Source organism: Anopheles stephensi, chromosome X (assembly GCF_013141755.1).
Source record: "Anopheles stephensi strain Indian chromosome X, UCI_ANSTEP_V1.0, whole genome shotgun sequence".
Classification (NCBI taxonomy): Eukaryota; Metazoa; Arthropoda; class Insecta; order Diptera; family Culicidae; genus Anopheles; species Anopheles stephensi.
The window spans coordinates 1,365,151-1,381,865 of record NC_050201.1 but is presented as its reverse complement, the minus strand read 5'-3'; the positions used below and the strand labels follow the sequence as shown (position 1 = coordinate 1,381,865).

Sequence of the window (16,715 nt, the reverse complement as noted above, 5' to 3'; positions counted from 1 at the left end):
TGCAACTACTTCTTCTTCCTTGGCACTACAACCTCGAGAGGTACGTCGGCCTGCCATTTCTGACCTTCTGTGACTTATATTACCCGTAGTAAAGTAGTCAGCCCTACGTACGGGGAGGCGTTCTGGATGGGATTGGATCCCCGGTCCTGCCACCGAACCGCCTGTTCCGGACCAGCCTAGAAAATTGTGATCGAAGTCAAGAAAATATTCAATTCACAGGTAGCAGGATTTCTGTACTGAGCCATCTTAGATTTGGTAGGACACACGAGCGATGTGTTGGAGATGCATCCCATTCCTGTCGCCACACTTGGAGACAAAGCTCACACTCTGCCCTTCTTCAAAAGGTAGAGTATTTGTTATATTGAAATTGGTCAGCTAATTCCGACTTTGATCACACAACAATGAAAACTTTGGAAAACATCGACCATCGACCATTTTTAAAAGTAAGGCAAGGAAAGTTATGCTGATCCGCTAACTAAAAGTCCGTTAAATACACATGCTACTCCACCATTAGGGGAGAAGCAATCGTAGACGCAGACTCGTTGCCGTGCCCGAGCGTCTGGTACGCGCGCTGAAGGATGCGCTGGTTCGGCGACCGACCGCGTCAGTACACACTGGCAGGCGGCACCGGGCACACATCCTTGCTGCTCTCGCTACGAACGTACGGTACCCGCTGTGGGCGCCCGGGACATCTCCTTTCTCCTGCTTTTTTCTCACCTCACTGTCTCGACCCGGCTCGGCCCGTTTTGTGTAACCACGGAAGAAGCGCTACGGAGAGCCTTCCCTATCCCGGTCCCGACAGCTTCCTTTTTCCGTTCAAAGTTCCAGCTTTATTTCCATTCCCAAAATCACACTCATTCTCGTCAGTTTTACAGTGTTCTTGAAGTGTTTAAGTTAACCTTCTTTCGAGTCTACCCTTGGTTTTTGTGAAGTGTCTAGTGTCTGGTGGCAGAGTTCGTGAAGGTGATTAACCGTGCTGGATAAAAAAAAGTGTATCTTCGTCAGGTCCTCAGGATCAATGGATTCAAGATGTCCGATGGTTACAGGCAGTGCAAAATCCGGTGTTTCCTTCAATATCTCAACGTTGTAGAGTTGAGAGAAAAAATATACATTTTAATGTTTACTTCCCCCGTCATCCACGGTTGGGAACTTCGGGGACTCGGCTCTATACATCCGTGCGTACGTACACATGCGTACGTCCTTAGAAGCACCCTTCGCCGAGCAACCGGCGATAGAGATATGTATGCGTACCCAAGAGACTTCGATTGGGGTGAAACAGTAGCAAGAAGCAGAAAAAAGGAGATATCTTCCAAAAGAGGGGTTTATCGCTATTCACTTAGTGTTAGTGAAAGTATTTCTTTTCTTTGCTTCGCTAGGGTAAGATTATGCGTGTGGACATGGCGTCGCAGGACGTTCCTACGAGTGGTTCAAGATCAAAACAAAGGGACGAAGTCTAGCGTATGTTGGATAAACAAGGGAGAGAGACAGAAAGAGACAGAGAGTGAGGGAAATAGAAAGAGAGAACGAAAAAAATAGAGAGAGAGAGAAATTATGAGAGTTTATATGATGAGAGAGCATTGGAGCCTCCACTAATAAATGCATCCGGAAGCACGTGCCTATTACGTGAGTCCTTTTCAGTATATATAGCAGAAAAAAGGTAAACACTTTGTAAATAGTTGCATTTATTTGTATGCAACTGAAGAATCAAAATGCTTTTTGCTCTCTACTAGACTTATACTTGAAGTCACCTTTGGTATCCTTATCATGCCTAGAAAGATGGAGATTGTGCCTAAAATTATGTTTCATAGCTTCGAGCCACTGAGTTAAGAATATCGTAAAAGCTACTGATTGCATACATTCAGGCGCGCCATTCAAATTGCATACTTTCAGGCGCAACTTTCAAATCGCTTACTTTCAGTGCGCAACACGCGATGATAGTGTGGCGTTTCTAGTGTGATTGATCTAAACAGACGTTCACCATCTCCACAATCCAATCCAATTCAACCACAAAGCACGAACGGAGCTGACGTGTACGTGGTGATGAAATGTTGGGATCTAAATAATGCCAAAATCCACCTTCGCAGGTGAAAGTGATTAAATGGCAAGCAGATGTGGGCAAGAATATGATGGAAAAAGCGTCATAAAAATAATATCAGAGAGAGAGAGATAGGGAGGGAGAGAGAGAGCGTGTTTGGGTTGATGCTCGGAGTAGTTCGGGAGCAGTCTGTTTAGACGTTAAATTCGAATCTGAAATGCGTAGACCTGCGCATATGCGTACATATACCATATACGATGCTACTGTCGGGCACGATAGTCGTGACGGAGAGAGAGAGAGAGAGAGAGCGAGAGAGCTTACACGCTCGTGAATTTCTCATGTTTTGTGCAGGGCAAAATGCACACGTCATGACACAGACAGTACTCCAAAAGGGGGAAATAGGCTAGATTATACAACCGTACACATAAATACCAAGCCCAGCAAAGCACGGCAGGCGGGCTGGCGGATGGATGGCTGCGAACACCGAGTCGAAATCGCTCGCCGGACGAAAACGTCGCGACGACAGCGACGACGACAGCCCCCGACACGACGTGAGAGTGTGCACGGACGAGCTTTGCTGTTGTATAACCAAACCAATTTCGCAGGAGCAGCAGCAGTGGCAGCAACGCAAAATCACACAACGCACTCGAACGCCAACGAACCTGTAACGCTCGAGCTGCGTTCCTTCAGCAGCCCGGTATCGTTCACTCGCGACTCGGACATTATGGGACGCTAAACGGCTCACTGGAGCATCAAAACAAAACACGCCAAACGAAGTTACGGAGGTCCAGGGAGATAGATTCACCGAGCAGTGGATGTGTTTTGTGTGTGTGTGTGTCAGGATACCGAACGTGCGTTGTGGTTGGTAGTGTAGTACAGGTGTTGTATCGAGCCGGCGTACGTAGCGCCGGTGGCATATGCCTGGTGTAAATAAGACGAACTCGTAACCGTGCATCCGAGACATACTGACAGCAGACATAGTGCATTGTTGAGGGCCAGTGTTGTGCAGGTGTCCGCCACCACCACGTTCCTAACCTAACCTCTTTCTATCCCATCCCGGGACCCTGGAACGACCTCTGCCCGGTGGTTCCAGTGCGCCATCAACAGGAGGTCGAGTTCACCACGATCAACCGTCGTCGTCGTCGTCGTCATCCACCATCTCGCCCCAAATGCGACAATAGTATGGAAGTATGTTCGCCGAACGGAGCATCCTGTGCCGTTTATATAATACTTTAATTTTCATGCACCGTAAGTACCCTGTTGCCATATCCTTTACTACTAGCATTTAGAAGTACGTAGCTGAAATGTCGTAACGTGTCCTCTTGTCGTGACGTTGGAGGTACCGAAATAGTTTGTGTGAGGATTTTCCGTAGAGCTGAGGAATTCCTATCCTTCTTGTTGTGGAGGATGTAACGTGGGTACTCCCGGAATGTGGTCAAAGTCTTTTATTCTGTAATCAATCATTCGTAACTAGGTAGTCTGGAGTCTCTTCTCCTCAACGCAACTCCTCTCGCCTTCTCCGGGCGAAAGACATGATCGATGATCTAGTGTCCACAAAGTAGGAGCTTAAGGACGACTTTGTACCATTTTTGTGTGTCTGTGTGTGTGTCTATTTTCGCCAAATACGTTAGACCAAGCGAAGAAACATCCGGAACGGAATTCCAATTCTAGCCGGATGACTGAGTTGCCATTTCCGGAAAGGCCAATCGGACTCTTACGCAACGGTCACAAAATGAGGCTCGGGACTATTGGCCGTCAGTCCTGATTGGATCTTCCGCCACTTCCCACGGCAGGAAATAGATACCCTGATTATTACGCCAGTAGCCAGGACAGGGCCCACAATATCGAGCGCAACTACACGTACCCACCAGGACACAGGTTTTAATTATCTTCGCTTGTGCTGTATCCGGTGCCCGGTGGGTGGAAGTGAAATATGGAAGTGATTATTAATTCCCTGAATGTGCCGGTACGCCAAGCAAATGGGATAGATGAAACGCGAATCAATCACCCCGGAGGCCACCCGGGCAAACTCTACCCAACCAGCTTCATATAACTCTAATCAAAATTGCTCTCCTTTTTTTATTTTCTTCCTGGAGGTACGATTCATTTAGCATAATAATTGTAGGTATACCGCATCACATGTATTTTTTGTTGTGTGCTTGCATCTGTATCTACCCATCCGCCTAGTCCATATGCTACGGCTCTGCTAGCCGATGTTTACATCAATCCAATTCGAAATTCAATCGTCAAAAGTTTGTTGCTCCACAAATCTCCAATATCTAGGGAAAAAAGTGCTGCGTTGTTTTTTGTTATGCCTCGAGTTAAGCTATATATATACACACACACACCACTAACTCACGCACACAGATTTTAATCGATTGCGATCGATTTGAAAGATCTGCGGATCAAACGTCCGTTCAGGTCGGTTGGAATTTGAGCTCATCGCTGCCCTATGGTTGTTTAATTAATTTTCAAATTAAATCATTCCAACCACCCGCACACAACCCATCGATGGTTGAAGGCATGCAACGGGACTAGCGGTTAGCATGGGTGGTGATGGTGTTGTTCCTTCCTCTGTGCGCTTCATTGTTTTGACCTTGGCGCGGTGTAACCGGCATCGTTCAAGATAATCGCCGCGAATCTACACCACGATCCAAGCCGCTGGCTGGGCATGCAAATTGATGTGATTTATGCTGCATTACGGGGCATCTCAATCTGCCTGTTGTGTTGGGGTGGAGTAAGGTGAGGAAGGGCGTGTGGAGATGCGCGTTTGATTGCGCGTCCGGCTCGTGGGAGCAAGGTCGTTTTCATAGCACAGGCAGAGTCGATCACATCACACAGAAGATACTGCTCAAAAGGGCCAAGATTACTTCAGCACGTAGGAAAGTAGGAAAGGAATCTGGATCTCGCCGGAGATCTCTCCGGGCATCTCGCTGATAGAGTGCAAGTGTCTGCTCTTGTAGAGAGCTCTTGTTCTTGAGCTCAATCCTTGCAAGTGCCTCAAGAGTTGCAATAACAGCCGAGACGATGATTGAGGTGATCAAGGGGATTGGGTTATACTTCATTGCAACGAAGCATACGAGTGAGTCACCTTTTGTAGGTTAAAGAAAGAGAAGAAAGGCCACCAGTTGTGAGAAATTGTAAGGAACACTCAATTACTGGCCATCACGAGATACTTGTCTGAAAGAGTTTGTTATGGCCCTTAGTCTGTTGAGAAGTACAGAAGGCAATAGATCTGTATATATTCTAGATAGAGTCTAGAATCTGTGACTATGAGGAATGCAGTCCAAATTTTGAGGGACGAATGAAGTCTAATAACTCAAAGTCTTTATAAACTACCCAACGATCCAACTACTCTTGTAGCAGTACAAGTCTATGGTATATGTTTGTAGTACACAAGTCCTCAAGCAATTCTCAAGAAATAGTTTCAAAAAGTCATGCTTCTAATCCAATCCAACTTTGGAAACGATAGCTCAGAACTCACCCATCGGCCTTGAATATCTGTGGCTCTCAGTTTCGCAGTGTATTGATCCCTGCATTAAAGGATCACTTTAATGTGACAGAATTAAGCTGTCGGTGCAAGAATTACTAGAACCTGTTCCAAATCTACTTAAAAACAGCTCCGCCCCGAACCGTGCCCCCGGACGTTCGTTTTGTAAAATCCTCTTTGAGCACATTGATTATTCATCAAAAATATTAGCCCGATGTGAAGTGGCTCGGTGCTTTCACCCATATGAATAATAACGCTTTATATCCGCAGCTTCCCGTGGATATATTCATCATCCTCACTTCATTCACTCACGTTAGTCCCGGTCGTCCCACACATTCATTGCTACCCGTCAATGCCCGAATGCCGCATATCAACTACCGTGCACCGATCAATTAATCATTCATACGCTACCCTCTACCAGAATCCGGATGTACCCCATGTTCGTTTCGAGTGGATCCTTTCATTGGAGCGACCGTCACAAACGGTTTGACGGAGGTTTGCGCTTCGATACCTGGGATTTCTTGGAACGTGGGCTAGGAAAAGAGGGTAATCGGGTCGGCAGAGCGCATTTGCTTTTAAAAGGGATAATCTAGCTAGTTTAGCCTAAGCTCTCGGATGCTGTGTGCCTTGGGCTCTCCGGTACGGTAGCGCGTTGTTGAGGCGTTGAGTTTTGACAGGACGTTGTCAGTATCAATTTGGTGCACCGGGTATATCCCGATCGCTTCCCGTAACCTACCTGTGTCGGATAACGAGCGCTTGAGGGAGATACTCGGAAACTTTGGTAACTCATACCCCTACGAGCGAAGGGGAGCGCTAGGGCCACTTAATGAGCCGACAGTATCGTTTCGGAGGGTGTGTATATCGATTTGTAACTCGTTATAGTTTTCCCACGAAACAATTTACGCATTTGTGTTGCCTGATGGGTGGAACAGATAGAAGAAAAGGGGACCACAATTGTCCCAACACCTGGGCACGCAACACATATCGAACCCAAGCGGACAACAAGATAATGATAATTGGGTTGAAGACAGCGCCCAAATTAACACACGCAATCGTGTCATACTGAGAACTTCATGAAATCTGGTCCTGGTGATGATTATTCCTGGACGAGGTCGTTGAAGTGTGGAACCCTTTCTGCGGAGGTTATGTGATGCTTGGAAATTGCTTACCCATCGCCATGATTGACAGAGTCGACCTGGACTCACCACCCGGGTCAAGATTTTCCAACTTCCAAACGTTGAAGTATAGGAGGCAAGGATATTGCCATTCCCGAGATGGGTTCGTTATTGTTTCCCCTCCCCCTCCCCCCCCCCCCCTCAATCCCTGCTCTTTTTTCCCCGAGTGACCTCCAACACTCTCTCCAGCAACAGGTCCGTCGCTTATGTAAGCGCTGATGCTGACAAAATGACAACGACACAACCAGGCACAATCGAGCCGCCAATAGAGTCTTGGTGCGCTCAATAATTGTGATGCCCATGGTGGGTTTGGATGTCCTGCTGGATGGCTAGCCTTTTGTTATCGGTTGCACTTCAGCTGCCGGAGCGGCCCGCGGTGCGCTGGTCGTGAGCCAGGAAAAGCTCATTGACACCGTGTGTGTGTGTGTGTGTGGCATTGTGCATCGACGAGAAGCAACAAGCGATCCTAGCTGTGTGCTGTGAGCATGCTGATGAAAGTTGCTGTCCTATTTTTGTTTTGTTTTTACCCCATTTGAAAACAAAACAGATGGAAATAGTAGTTTACTATACACACACACGTACCCACCGTGTAGTATTTCCAGGGATCCGAGCGATCTGAATATACGGAGGCGTGAATTGAAGTTCGTGGAATGTGGAGTAAAACGAATTAAAAAACCCCCGGACACCCGCACCAAATGAAACATCAATAATGTACCACCCTGAACACTGTGGGATAGGGCTGGGAGAAAAATCGATCCGGGCCTCTTTCTGGTCGGAGCCTGTGCGCGCCACGTATGTGTCAAAATAAGGCCTAACCAGGAACAACAAGGACTCCTACCCTTCTGCCTGTTGAACGAACGTTGGTGACGCTGATTGGAACGGTTGATGGATTCGTTCATTGTTGTTTCGACAAAACAAAGTGGGTAACACTTTTGCAATCTGTGTTTAACCTTTAACCTGACTTTTAACTGCCGCTTGGATATTGTGAGGAACCTCAAAAAACCCTCAAAGCGGACCCTCAGATAAAGGTTAACGATGTGAGAAAATCGAAAGCAAAATCGAGCTTTTTCGCCCCTCCCATCATCTCCAGCATATGGACGATATGCCGGTGGAAGGTATGAGGAAGAACACAGGAGATTGGAACACCAACCGCAATAAAAACCCCTTACCGTTCCTGTTGGCGTTTCTGCCAAAGGTGACGAAATGAATGAAGCACGTCAACAAAGGAAATGAATGAGCAACGAAAATAGCACATTTGATGTGACTTCTGACACTCGCCTGCTGTCGCCATTATCGAAATACGCGGTGAAGCTTTTGGATTTATTTTTGGACCATATTTTGCTCCTTCCATTCGGAGGGGATTTTTCTTTTTGTTTCTTGATAAATGAGCCTTGACAGGGCAGACAGAGATTAATAAGGTGCCAAGCCCGCTGAAACAAAAAAGGTGTCGTATGTGGCTACGCTACATGGACAATATTCCGCCTACTTGTGTGTTTGACGCCTGATTGTATGCAATCGGTCAAACACGTCCGTTACTTCGGGCTTTCTTCGGTTGACTAAATGGATGATGATGATGATGCAGTTGATGAAGATGTTCACAGCAAATAGATTAGTGCGTTCTCAATTAAATCTTCCCCTAATCGCACCCATGCGATCTTGTCCAGTGGAGGGTAGACGAGCTGTCGGCAAGCAAATTGGGAGCGTGTTGTAAAACGAAATGTCCCCGATTGACGATGACGATTGGTGCTGAATGAAGCAATTGCAACGAGACAGAGCAATGGTGAGAGTTTTAGTGTCTGGCCTGATTGTATCTAATGAGTTACTGCACCGGCTAGACCTCAATTATGTGCAGTTTGTCCATTTATTAACCCCTGCTTGTGTGGCTCGATCGTAGTTGCTAATCAATTAAGAGGAATAGCTTTGGCTGAATCTCGTGGATGATTTGTGTAATGTTAGCTTTGAGGGCATTGATGAGTTTGAGACCTCGTAAGAAATTCTTCAATGGGGTTAAATCACAGAAGCGCGGTGGTTCGTTTTTCTAGTGTGACAGTGATAGGCCTCTCTCACTCAAAATATCGCGTTTAGTTTAGACCAGAAGTAGTTGGTAATCATCTGTACCTGTAGCATGTTGACGATTATGACCTCGCCAGTATAGATGCCGGAAGAAGCATGGATCGATGACGGTCCCGCACACCAATATGCACACCAAACAGTAACTTTCCAGGAATGCATAGCCACATCGTAGACCTTCTGTAGACTTGGCCTTGTCCCAAATTTCCCCCGCTTTTTTGCCGTCCAGAAATGGGTCTTGCCGTTTCTGAAGTGAAGAAAGTTTTGCCAGGAAAAGCGAGCTCTGTTTCCAACTACTTCACAACTTTAGGAACCATAGTTGTGTTGGAGCTCTGTGAAGACTGTAGACTTCACGTAGAATTCACCAAGTTAAAGTTAGTGAATGGTTGAACTCTTGTGTGCGGGGGATAATCGAATGTCGCATGTTCTTCACCACAGTTTTCATAGTTCACAGTGACGTAGTAGTTATTGTCGATAACAAGTTGCCGTTTAATGTCCATTACAAACAGCCGATACAGGGACCAAGAGTGAGTGAGAGAGAGTTCCCGTTCTGTGTCACAACTTTGGAGCCTCGTCCTCAAATGTTTAAAATCAGGACTTTCTCTACTGTACTTGTTCTTCATCTGAGACCATTCTCTTGGTGCGTCTAGGGAATCCAGCTTCCTAGACCTTCCTTAATTACTTCGCTGTTATGAACAATCGTTGTTCAATCATCTCTTAACCAACTGTAAGGCCGGCAAACAGTGACTATATATCTTGGTTTGATGACCAAGCTGAATGTATGTGCTCCGGAGTCCTTCGATTTCGCATAGACAGTTTTTAACTCCTCAGCTACGGAATCCATTAGTGATGATGCAGAAACTTCAATAATCCCTGCTTCTGTATCCTTGTGTAAGATCTTGGGATAGGATTAACCAGAGCGCTCTGGCCACACATCCCTGTCCATACACTTAATTATCCCTATTAATCCTTTTAAACCCCTACCGGAGAACTATTGCAGGTCACGGTAGTCGTTATCCTGAATATCTCAAGAGCTCAAGTTCATTGGAGGTAACCCTTTCCGTTCTTTGACTCATGTTCTCGACAACAGCTTTAGTTGGACCGAAAATAAATTCTGATGAACCATTAAACCTACCAAAAACAAAGCATCCTAAGCCCGATTTTAAAACCATGGTCAGCTTTACCTCAATCGGTCTGGTTTGGTCAATCGCTCAAAATCAATAATTACAAATCGACATTCAACAGTCATGGAACAAATTGAAAGTAGACATCGTGCGACCGTGTGTACAGCAAGGACCTTTGGCACCACTGTACGCTGATGTCCTTAGAAAAACTACTGGTGGGAAAGCGAAACAAGCAATAAAAAACATGCTACCGAATAGTGAGAATGGTCACCTTTGCCCGTTCCTTTTCACTGCATTTTGAAAAGGAAATCCCCACCCCTCTTCCTCCCACCCACCTCCTCCGCCCCTCCCATCACTGTTGAACTAGAATTGAAAACCTCGGTAACCGTGGTTCCAACGCAGAGCGAAATGCATTACGTAATGTCAGGCCGGTGTCTACTGGGTGGGAAAACCCAACCCCGAGTTGGTGGCATTTTGATTTCCTTCACTTTTTTGTTTGTTGCTGTTGTAACCTCCTGTGTGTGTGTGTGTGTAGTTGGGGTTTTTGCCTGCCTTAGTTTTAGTTTTGGTTGTTGCGTTTCGATTTCGAGCTAGCAGGGAGCCACCAGCTGCTTGGTTGGTGTGTTGGTGCAAGCAGCTGGAGACCGGCAGGTAGGGCAGATCGATATTTCGCCCTACTATAATCGGAACAGGCCTCGTCCTGGTGCTGGTGTGTGCGCTCACCGTTTTGCTGGCCCGGTTTCCGGCCCGCACTGGATTATGGTTCGTTTTGCTAATTTATTTGCCAAACAACTTTCCCAATCTAAGGACAACCCATGGTTTGGAGACGGGAAACGCAACAAGGTTCGTGGGGAAACTGGTGTGCGTTTTAAACTGTACTATGGGGGTGGGCCCGTTGGTGTTAGTCCCGCTCACCGGGACTTAATCCAATTGTTCGGTTCTTTGCCGTCCAGTTTTAATTCGATTCTGCCCTTCCCGCGGCCTTCCAGCCGCTTTCCCAGACTCGGCCCAGACCGGCCAGGCCGACGATCTCGCCTGCTTTATGAGGCGTTCGTTTTTTTTTTTCTCGTCACCCTCATCACTAGAGTCGAGCTGGTGGTTGGGTTGGCATTTTTGGGAATATTTATCCTCTCGCCGACCAAGCCTACCACGGGCTGGTTGGGTTCAGTATATTAAAAGAATAGTTTTTCAACTCTTTTGCTGAGTGGCGCTTGGGTCGACCGGAAGGCATCAAGTCGTGCGGCAACGGGTACAATTTTTATTACACCTCGTCAAAGCCTTCCACAGCTCCGAGGCACTATTGAAAAGGTTCAATTTTGTCCTGCTCAGTAGTCGATCGATTCCTGTTCACGTGGGTGATCAACTGGAATGCGGTTTCGATATGAATATGGTAGCTTGGGGGTGAGGTCGGAATTAATAATTGAGCCTCACACACACAGACAAACAAACGAGTAGTAGATTACCTTGCAGCCTAGACGAGAGACTCCATCAAAGTTGAAGTTACCGGAAGGCTTAACCGGACCCAATCGCAAACAACGCCCTTCAATATCGGCAAAAAAAAGGGGTGGATATCGTGAAGTTCCTCAGAATCTGGATATCTGAGGACTTTTTCAACTTGCCTTCTGGAATGTTGGAATTTCATTTCCGGGGGATTTTTTTCTTACCCCCCCTTCTGATGGTGACCTCCTTTCTGGTTCAACTTTTTACTGCACACATACACACAGACAGAGACAGAGGGCAATGTAAATTGGCGATTGATTATTGATTCGATTCGGTCCACGGGTTGGTTGCGCTATACGTGGTCCTTCGCTTGATTTGGCTGACATGGACTGTGTTGCAAACTTGACCAACGTTAGCAGGAATTCATTTCCAATAATTTGCGTTTTCTTGGTGTGTTTCTTTTTTTTTTCTCCCATTTAGTGATCTACGTCACGCGGTCATTCGGTGTCATCTTCGAGGAGTATGTGGTGGACCAGGGCCGCAACCTAACGTTGCGCTGCGATTCCAAACATCCGGTACGATGGGTACGGGAGGGTCGCCGTGAGGATGTGCGCCAGTTCCAGGTAAGTCTCGCGTGCAGGAATGGCAAGAACTTGCCTGTCACATGCCCGCATTCGGTCACGTATCAAACTCCGCGAGCGCATCGACACAAGTCAAGTGAATTCAATCAACAGGATCCCTATATATAGGGCTTATCGCCACAAAGGACATGCTAGGACGCTTCGCTGCGAATCGTTTTGTTTACGAGCGTTAGAAGCCCCCCTAAAGTGGTTGACAGCAATAGAGTTCTGAAGCTCCGCCTGAAATGTCATTCTTCGTGTAACGCTGCACATCCGGCGTTACGACCGGTCGTCGTTGTCGTCGTCGTCGGAATAAACTTTTCCTGACCCCAAAACCCGATACTTGGTCCTGCAGCCAGTACGGATGACCTGAGTAACACGGGAAGGAGTCCTAACGACCACTCCCCACTGATATGCTATCCGGTATGTGTTCGCTTTTGTTTTCCCCCCTCGAACGAACGGTTAACTTTCACCGGCTACTGCTGCCCGGAAAGGCTTTTAACGTTGGCAACCGCATTAGCAAACAGGAAGCAAAACAAGCTAAACGGGAGCAGATGTGGGACGGCGTACGGTGATAGTCGCGCGTACCTGTCGAAGACCCGGCGTCGAAAGTTTTGTCATGAAAGTGGATACCGGACATTGGTGGTGCCGCGAACCTTCGGTGACCGTAATGGACTTGGTCCGGCAAAAGGCTCGAGCTGATAGGGCAAAATGGTTTTAAAGGCTGGGAAAACTTTTCCAACCGAGATCGCTCTCCAGAAACCTGCCAAGGGACACGCTACCGATACGTCCGACGTCAAGAGGTCACAGGTCAGCCTGGTCAGAAACCATCGGTTGAGTGTGGACTGCAAAAAGAAACAGAACAAAATGGCTGGTGTGGTGAGGAAGAAATCCTGGACACGGCACCGGACAACAGCGGCTAATTGGTTCGCCGTATGCTGCAACCGACGCATCGGGTGACGCGTCCGACAACCAACATGGTTTCCGTCCCGGGAAGCGTTTAATTTCACACCGGACCAGCAATGTGGGTGGAACCGGATTCGGATGGTGACACACAAACAATGGCACCGTTGTTATTCGCTGTTTGCCAGGCGCTCCATTATGCGCCCTGCGGGCCAGAGAGTTATGCTGTGCAAAGGGAACACTGTTCCGCCATTGTTCCTCAGACATCAGGTTCTTTGTGCCCGCTTGTGTTTGAGAACGTGCGACCGCTGCGCTGTGTCACCGGTACAACGGGACATCCCATCTTCCACGGGAAACCCCCAGCATTGTGAACATTGTTTGCTGGCGAGAATCTCAAAACCAACAGTACGCGAAGAAAGAAAAAAAAAACACAAAGGAATATTTTGCCCAGAGAAAAGGCGTCTTGCCCGAGTAGCATCTTCCCGTTGGTGCTGGTGCCTGTTGCTGTTGGTTTTGGCTATGCTTTGATACGCGGAACCCTTTCATCCGCAAAAAATCCCCATCTTCGCCTGCCCGGAATCTCATCCTCAGGGGGATTTGGGTGGTGCGTGTACTGACGCCATGCTTTCGCGCTAATGAATTTGTATCACCGTACGTTCGCTGAAGAAGACGCTGGTGAGCAAGACACAGACGGTGCTGCTCCACGTTTCGCATAGTTTTTAGCCAGCCAAATCGTGCAACATTCCATTTAAAATTCCCCACAGTGCTTTGTCGTCGTGTGCTGGTACGGGGTCCACATTTATCCATTCCGTGCCCCTCTTTTTGGCGCTTGAATGGGGAATGACTTTCATTGTGGAAGCATTATCGCACGCTGCTAATTTTTATACGTTTCCATTCCGCTTCTCCATAATGGCACCCGATGAGGTTTGGCCCGATGGCGGTGCACAATCTAATGAAACCACTAGGCGATGTGATGTGATGTTCCCGCCGGGTCAGCTACCATTCAGACGGTGCGTCCATTTGCACTGTGGTATCGGCCTATAGCAAACGGTGGTCAAACATATTTCGAAGGAAAAAAATAGGAAGGAATTCTCCACGGAAGGCGGAAGTAGAGGATAAAATTGGTCTCGAGCAGAGACGGTCCAGGATCCGTTCGATAACCTTTGCAGAGACTCATTAGCCTAAATATCTCACACCATAATCTTGAAAACTCTTTCTGTTCAGTTGTACCCCATTTCTTGAAGATGGAGGTGGTCCGATGGGCAATTGCAGCTCCGATCTTCACCAGGCAGGACCGGGGATCAAATCCAGAAACCGCCTCCCTATACGCACGCTCGATATTTTAACTACTGGTATAATCAAGTCAAAGAAAGGCAGAAACGGCAAGCCGAGCATGTCCCTATTTTGGTTAAAGCTTTGCTAGGTGTAGGACGCTTTTTTTAATAATTTTTGACCTGCAGCGATATTTTTTTTAGTTTCGGTTTCGGCCCATAGTGCACGATTACAAACACTCAAACGTAAGCACTACTCGCTTTGCTACTTGCTGTACGCGTCTGAAAATAATAAATGTTTTAAGTAGTGCTCGTAAAGCACTCCTCTACTGCTTCTCTGCCTCAGCCCTCACACCCCGAAATGGTGCTGTATGCGGGGTTGCCTACCATTCAGGGGGTCCGATGGGGCCGATACCGACTGACTAGCTCGCCCGATCGGGTGAGTAATAGCTTGCGTGAGCTTACGCAGATTTTGCTAAGCCAGCACGTTTGCCTTCGTTGGTGGCCGTCTCGTCCTCTCTCACACCACCACTCCTGCCCTCTGATTCCATCCCTTCCTGGAGCGGTTCCTTCAAACAGAAACGAAATGTGTTTTATTAGTGTACCGTTTGTCGAAAGCAAAGCATCTCGAGATTTCATTATTTCATTCTCCACCACACGCTTGTACGGTTGGAAATAATTCTCACCCCAACTCACTTCCCTCCCCCCCCCTCCCCCTTCCTATTCTACCTCCTGCCCTCCCCCACTCCCTCGTGGAGATATTGGCGCATGTGTTGCTAAATTTTAATTAACCACAAGCACGCCACACACAGCTCAACACAAAAGCATCATCTTCGCGCCCTAATCCAGCGTGTCTCCAGAGCACACCAACACAAACAAACTGGCAACCACCCATCCCGGGTTCACTTTCATGTGCGTGCCGTGGCCGTGAATCGATCGACAAAAAGCCCACCCGGACACTTTTGGAGTTTTGGAAGCTGACTCCAAGCTACCGAACACTTCACGCGCTCGCGAACGTATCGAGCGCCTGCTGGGGTGACGACGTTGACAACGTTTCTTTTGAGGGTGGGTGCTGTTTTTTGCCCGGCCAGCTGATTTAGCCGAAGACGAAGAACGATGGCTTTGGACAGCAATTTGTGTGGCGTTTCTTCTTCCGCGCGGCTTTTGTACGTTCGTCAGTGTCGCGTAAATCATCATTGTCCTCATTACGAGCTACTTACGAGCGGTCGCCCGCTACTACACATCGGTTTGTTTGCCAACTCTTGCACGTCCTCACAGCGAGAAAATATTGTGAAGCCAATTGTGTCTTCGCTGGAGCATCAGCATTTTTTTTTCTGTTTGCTCGGCATCACTTGCCGCCGTTGGGAGATTCGCATCATCTTTATTATAATAATTTATTCGGACGTCTCCGGAGTGCTGGAATAAAGCCACACAAACAAAGAAAAATCTACCCCAGAGAAAGAGAGAGAGAGAGAACGCTCTCTTATGCAATACTTATTGAAGATGAGGATAACCTTGACATCGTGACATAACTACGGGATAAATCCTTCGGAGTTGGGAGTTTGGCATTGACTTAACGCAGATAAAGGACGACACAATAGCGGATCAAACATACTTACGATGCTTGCCGTGGGAAAATCGTTCCATTACGAGGGTCCATGCAAGCACGCGTACAAACACTTGTGTGCCAAGCATAATATGGATCGCTAACAAGGACAATTTGGTGGGTTGGTTGGCCGGAATTCAATGTCCGCTAGAATCGCCAAGGAACCAAGGTTTCCAAGGGTTGGCGTGCTAACGTCATCCATCCACCACAAACATCCGGCGTGGAATATCCTCTCACTGAACCTGATTGCACCGAAAGCTTTTTGTCTTAAAAGGGTGATTATTGTAACCGTGAGTGACTGAGTGAGTCATTAGCTCATCCCCGGTGAGGCAGGATGCTTTTTAAAAAGGTTTCCGGTAAAAGAAAACAATTTCCTTACATTTCTCCTATTTGCTGCTCGAAGACATCTAAAACTTGATGTATGTACAGGGTGTTCAATGCATTGGAATATTGCGTCTTGATATGATGTCTTAGTGAGGTTTTGACCCCGGCACTTCACGACCTCCGCGAAAAGGACCTACTTCTTTCGAGATGAAGTTTTGATATGGCGAATATTGCCCAAGCTTGATGTAGGGAAAATTTGCCTGTTGGTTTAGACAAGACTTTGCGAACTCCCCACGAATATCTTTAAGTGCTCTCAGCTAATAAGTTGCCGAGGGTCTCGGTAAACAGTACTCTAATAAAAATTTACTTGGAAATGAATATATGGTTTTAAACATGCTTATGGATTTATTGAACACCCTGTAAGGCATAAGACAGAGGAAAATTAATCACTGAAAAACAATGCAAATGAGAGAAACAGACACCTGCACGCATCAACGTCAATCTCAATCGGCACCATCGCCCCCATCTTCTGTCAGCAGTCATCGATCGACGAGCACAGCACTGGTGGTGCCCCGGGCTTTATTTTTCTTTCTCCAAAAGAAAATAAAAAAAACGCCATCCTCATGAGTCCGGGATAGCATACGAAAGATAATGCTT

General features: G+C 47.2%; 1 protein-coding gene across 5 annotated transcripts in view; it reads left to right on the top strand.

Annotated features, from left to right (window-relative positions):
- The first annotated feature begins 142 nt into the window (after window positions 1–142).
- The window catches only part of LOC118502944, a 30,841-nt gene continuing 14,268 nt past the window's right edge, over window positions 143–16,715 (top strand). The window contains exons 1-4 of one of the 5 annotated variants that reach the window (XM_036035725.1): window positions 646–661; window positions 876–963; window positions 3,129–3,283; window positions 11,815–11,957. In XM_036035725.1, coding sequence (XP_035891618.1) covers window positions 3,226–3,283; window positions 11,815–11,957 — 201 coding nt within the window. In that variant the 5' untranslated portion in view covers window positions 646–661; window positions 876–963; window positions 3,129–3,225. Of the gene's footprint in view, window positions 964–2,185; window positions 3,284–11,814; window positions 11,958–16,715 lie in introns of those variants that run through there. The other 4 variants (XM_036035717.1, XM_036035698.1, XM_036035732.1 and 1 more) reach the window with 4 other exon arrangements.